Source organism: Pseudorasbora parva, chromosome 5 (assembly GCF_024679245.1).
Source record: "Pseudorasbora parva isolate DD20220531a chromosome 5, ASM2467924v1, whole genome shotgun sequence".
Classification (NCBI taxonomy): domain Eukaryota; kingdom Metazoa; phylum Chordata; class Actinopteri; order Cypriniformes; family Gobionidae; genus Pseudorasbora; species Pseudorasbora parva.
Window position 1 is genome coordinate 5,441,065 of NC_090176.1, and position 6,130 is coordinate 5,447,194.

The 6,130-nt window shown below is 38.6% G+C and overlaps 1 protein-coding gene across 1 annotated transcript; it reads right to left on the reverse strand.

The window, feature by feature from the left end:
* Positions 1–1,612: 1,612 nt before the first annotated feature.
* Positions 1,613–5,579, reverse strand: en1a (engrailed homeobox 1a). Its single transcript, XM_067444873.1, has 2 exons — positions 4,865–5,579; positions 1,613–2,275 (listed from the first exon to the last, which is right to left on the reverse strand). Exons 1-2 carry the CDS (start codon positions 5,229–5,231, stop codon positions 1,959–1,961), a joined length of 684 nt encoding a protein of 227 aa, XP_067300974.1. The 5' UTR covers positions 5,232–5,579; the 3' UTR covers positions 1,613–1,958.
* Between the last annotated feature and the right edge of the window lie 551 nt (positions 5,580–6,130).

The following is a 6,130-nucleotide window of genomic DNA, read 5'->3' on the forward strand; positions in this document are numbered from 1 at the left end:
TTTTTTTTTACAGTGAGTTGTACAGAATAACATTCATAGGCTATTCATAACTCATAAAGTGTATGCAGGGAATTATTAGCTAAATTAAAAAAATGGTCTTTTGACTCAAAATACTGCACTGCGCTAAATGCTCATAATATTTATCCCTTTATAACTTTACTATTTTGACGACTACATTATTGCAGGTTGTAACGTCTGACCCAGGATCTGAGTAAAACATACCCAAACACTTACGTCTGACCCGGAGAAGCAGGGTAACAAACAAAACTCAAATACTCAAACACTGAAGAAAAAAAAATAACAACCCCAAAAATGTCTCAACCCAGGATTTGGCTAGATTTTTTTTTTTTTTTTTTGGTGTATTGACATCAAATGTAGGTTCAATGGCGTGTCAATGGCAGACAAGAGGCACAGTGAGCCTTATAGTGACTGGTGGAATAACATCTGCCAGAAACAGATTCTCCACAAAATCAATTTTCACGGTGAGTGACTCCAGCAAATTAGCCGCTTAGGGAATGTGAATATTTGTATAATGTTAACGGCAAACACAAGCTTTATTCAGACAAACGTTGGCGATCTCTCGGTCCTCAAACCAGCGTGGCAGAGATTCCAGCAGAACGACACACGAGGCAGGAGTCTATTATTTCCCAATCATAAATTGAAGGCTATTTCTACTGTGGTTTTAAATACATGCCAAGATCTCAATCAAGTGTGAGTCACTTCTGAACTTGACAGTGTGTGTCTGATTCCTGCTCTCAGCAGCGAGCCTGCCCGGGCGCGTCTCGAGCACAGGACCCAATCGCGCGCGCGCGTGTGTGTGTGTGTGTCTGTGTGTGTGTGTGTGTGTGTGTGTGTGTGTGTTCAATGCAGATCTGCAAACTGTTGCCCCGGGCCTGAGCTTCAGAAAACAAACAGTGATCCCCATCTGGATGAGGTGTTCACCACTCTGTCTTGCTTTGATTAATCGGCTACAAAAAAAGCCAAGGTATGCCCACAAAACGGCGAAATATCCTGGCTCTCAAATTCCCAGGGCCATGCAGGAACATAAAACAGATCAACATAAAGCGGCTATACATGGAAAATGACTTACCGTCAAGCCTTAGCCACATTTCCGTCAGTTAAAATATTATTGTTGAAACGTATTATTATAATTACGCAAGTGCTCTTCTAGTTAACAATATTTGCAACTTGTCTTGTTTTCCCACATATTTCCATGCATTTCTTTATCCTGATCTGTTGTTCTCAGTCTATATTTAAAAACTGATATGCAAATATGCATAGCCTATGTAGGATATAAACATGTCTTGGCTATTATTTCAGTCTTTTGGTGTTTCGGGTGGTGTTTTATTGATTTTAAATGCATCGGATAGACTATGGGTGAAATAATCACACTGTCTGTATGATGTTATATTATATTAGCGTTGCACTTGCTTTACATATAAACTGTGCAGACTGTCATTATGCGAGAGTCGTTTTATTGCAAGAAACTTGAGAAAAAAACACAATAGCGAGACAAGTTTGACCGGTGCAAGAAAAAAAAAAGTGAGTCCAGGCCACGTTTTGCAGGTACAAAATTTTTATTTTTTTATTTTTGGATACAGTATTAAATATATTGTAAATAATAATATCTGTTATCAGATAAGTCTCCCATTATCCCAAGTCCAGCAAAGAAAAATATAAAAACTGAAGCCTATGTGGATACATTAATCGCACAACATCTTTGGCACTTAGAAATATTGCTTTTAACAGCATACACACAAGAATTTAGATGAAGTGCCATTTGACGGATAGTGGCACTTAATGATTTCAAAAAACAAAACGCGATCCGTGTTTGAATTGTATCCTTAAAATCCTGCGTTTTCATTAATCCCACTTTTTTGACTATAGTAAAAAAAATCCCTCGCTCGTCCAAAAAGGCTGATAAAGCAGGTGTAATCCCCTTCCTCTGTGTGTGTGTGCTAGTGTCCGAGCTCTTCTTGGACGGTGGTGGTGGAATGGTTGTACAGTCCCTGCGCCATGAGCTGCATCGCCAGGCCGTTCTTCGCGCCGCTGGACTTCTTGATTTTTGCGCGCTTGTTCTGGAACCAGATCTTGATCTGCGCCTCGTTGAGGCCGAGCTCGAGCGCCAGGGTCTGCCGCCGCTGCTCCGCGATATACCGGCTCTCCTGGAACTCGGCCTTCAGTCTCTGGAGCTGCTCGGCCGTGAACGCCGTTCTGCCTCGCTTGTCCTCACTGGCGCTCGGCTGCTTCTTTTTCAATTTCCGGGTCCTTGGACCTTGTGTGGAGACAACAATGAGAGGAATCCATGAATACAAACCAGCTCATTAAATGTCAAAGCCATTTTACACTGCACTGCACACACGCGCGCGCGCACGCACACACACACACACACACACACACACACACACACACACACACACACACACACACACACACACAGGACACTGTTTTCATGTCTGAAATAAGCACTTAAACAATAGAAATTCCTAAAACATCACTGAAGAAAATCTAGTTATTTTTTCATTTGCAAGTTTTTGCACTCAGTGAATTTAATATAGGCTATGGAATTAAGCAAACTCCACTTAATTCTAAATTTGGGGAAATTAACAAGAAAAATAAGTGCATTTAACTTTTCACCAGTTAAAGGTTTGGGTCATTTGTATTTGAGTTTCTGTTCCCAGTATATTTTACTCAAACAACACAACACTGAATGAAGCCATGCGTTTAAGGTGCGTGCTTTACTAAGCATCGAATAAAGAATGCAGTAGTCATAACACAATAGAAGTATAGCCCACCAGAACAGAGACCGCAGTATTTATACACAATAATCATAACATTCAATGGATAATTAGTTATGAATGTCATTTTCAGAAAAAACTCAACCGCAAGTTATTAATCATAACAACAGAAGCAATAAAACAATACAGCTGGAAGCCCTATTAATAATTAATGCCCCAGTAAATGATTTTATTCAATTTTATAACGGTGACATTTATGCTTTAGTTTTTTACACGCTTAAATTGAGTATCATTTCTATTTCTATTTTTCAATTTTTCCATAAACTAGCATAACTTATTCGGGTAGACATTTTTTTTTTCTGTAGTATTTGCGCACCCCAGAATCGTTATCAGAATCGCTGCTTCGGAAAAATGTATTTAACTTCAACACGAGAACACATATTTATAGGCCTGAACTATATGAACTATAGCCCTTTTATGATGCTGATGGCGTTACAAATAAAAAATACATAGGCATAATTGAGTCTGTTTTCTTATAAGCAAATTCTCTCTTTTGAGCTGTTCTTTAAGGTTCTTTAGATTAAATGTTCTTCACATTAAGAATGTTTTTTTCAATAAGTTCACTGAAATTATATTCGTTATGGCGTCCAGTACTCTTCAACATAAATGCAAAATTCAGCAAAGCGGCAAAAGCAAAAATGCTTTTAAGGCGCCTTTAAACAGGATAGCCTATGTGTGTATACGCGCTTCATATGAAGAAAAAGATCCTCTTTAAACGGTAAAATGAAAAAGAGATATAGAATAGGCTAATATCATCAAATTAAATTAAATAACGAAATTAAAATTAATATGATAAATACGATAAACAATCATAAATAATAATATATAATCATAAATAATATATAAATAATCTCAATAATCAGCTAAATAATAATAGCCTGTCCCTAACTTACAGTAGAAAGTCACGAGCTTAAATTTGAGCGCATTTAAAACATGTTTTTTTTGTTCACTTCTTAGATTTGAACGGATTTATTTAACAATCATATGCTTTATTTTTTCTTGCACGAGGATTACATGACGCTTATATTATTAAACGACATTTATATAATGCGTCATGATAAGACTTTTCCCAAGATGACGATGATTATGATTATGTCGTTGTCATTTTAAAATTTCAGTCTTAAATTCAACAAACGTGCAGCTTGCTAAACTGTTTTAAACATGCATACTTATGCTTTTTAAACGTTACTGGTTATACTTATTATTATTATTATTATTATTATTATTATTATTATACTTATTATACTTATTATTATTAATATTATATTAATATTATGATTGCTGTCATTGCCTTAATTGCATTGATTAAATGATTATTGCAAATATTCTAGAGATAAAGCATATACGACTTTTAAAAAATTATTCATTAAAGATGAATTCAATTAAATTAATAACTAAATAAAATATTGTTTTAAATGGAAAGCCATCATGTTACAGTGCAGTATTAGGTCTGAATCGCGCATGCTGTAAAAGAAAAGCCCTTCCATCGTGGTCTGTGTTTCCTGAGCCTGCCTGCGCGCGCGCGTGAGTGTGTAGGTGTGTGTGTGTGTGTGTGTGTGTGTGTGTATTCCTCAGCTCGAATATATCCAGCTCATGAAAGTAATGAAAGTAAACTGCAACGATATCGAAAATAACCGAGACCTAAAGAAATGAAAAGACATTTGTATGTAGTTAATTCTCCTGCTGTTAGCTCGGGCAATAATTAATGCATTGCCTGTACAGAAAGAAAATACACTTAACACACTGCAAACAATTAGTGTTTGTGTCTGGTTTCCAGACACAATTATATTCAAAATCTTGAATCAAGATGCTTTTACTAGACAAGTAAAATGACATAAAATATTCTGCCTTGTTATCAGGAGGAAAAACAAAACAAAATGAAGTGATTTTTTTTGTTGTTGCTTAAAACAAGCACAATTATCTTTAAAAAATCGTTTCCCCCTGAAAACAATTCAGAATACTTGTATAGTAAATGCATCTTGATTTAATTTTTTTGTTATATATTTGGACTGGAAAGCATTTTGCAGTGCAGAAGTATAGCCTGTATTATTAGCTCGAATCCTCACCGGATGAAGGCCGGTCCGAGTATCTCGTGCAGTAGACCCAGGCGGGCCACAGGCTGTCTGTGCCGGGCGAGGAGCTTTCCCCCGGGCTACTCATCGCACATTCCGCTGGGTTCCCTCTGTCGGCCTCCTGTCTCTTACAATGCCCGCCGACCGGAGACGACACGGCGGACGAGGCTGCTGAGGAAACACCGTCGCTCCCGCAGGTGGAGTCCGGCCAGTGCGCTCGGCGGACCGCGACACCCCGCAGTCCCCTGCTCGACCCCCGCTGCCTCCTGCGGCCAAAGTCCGGTCTGAGGATGTCTTCAATGAAAAAGTTGGTGGTTCTGTGCGCAGCCGGAGGAGAGCTGTCATCTTCACTCTGATCCATAACAGCTGATATCTGCTCCTGCTCTGCTCCAAATATAATAGGACAACGTTATCTGGGTGTCCGTGCCAAAGCGCAAATTCCCTGCGAAAGTGAGTACATTTTGTAAGTCAACTTGTTGACATAGCGCTCGCGCGCTGGCTGTCACTCCGAGCGCGTTTTGAGAGGACTGACAGCGCGCGGCTTTCGCACACCCTCCGCATCGCCAGACCCGAGTCTGACACCTCTTTTTTTCTGGAACTCTGCTCGTGCACGACCACTCTTAGCTGCCACTAACCGGAAACACATCAGATCACAGAGATGAGTGGGGAGCCTATCCATGACAAAGGAGCGATGCGCCACGTGGGTCCGTCCCGCGCCTGTGCGCACAGATACCAAACACACTCGCAGAGCGCGCGCTCAAATCTGCCTCCTGTCACGCGCAAACGCACCCACCATCGAGACGATTAGACCTGAAAACATGTCTTCAAATATCTGTGGCCATTAAAAGATTTATCTGGGGGAAAATATGTCCATAATAGCTTAATTTGATTATAAGATCAAAGATTAATAAAAAAAAACTTAAAATGTAAATCTAAATTTCGACTGCATAAACGATACTTTTATTTATTTTTTAAAGCAAAGCCAAATTAGCTGACATGTGAATAAAAGAGCGTCTCCTAAATGCTTTCATTAATATAAATTAGACTATGCATAATAATAATAGGGTAATAGCTTTTGCATACCATATTGTATACTAATTGTATTCTTGAAAATTAACCATGGTTTTAAAAATAAAAATAGTTATAGTAACCACAAATTAACAATGGCTAACCAGTTTAACCATGGTATTTGTAGTAACTTTGTGGTTATACAAATGGAAAGCAATCTTCCTCCAAAACAACTACAACTAAATATGGCAA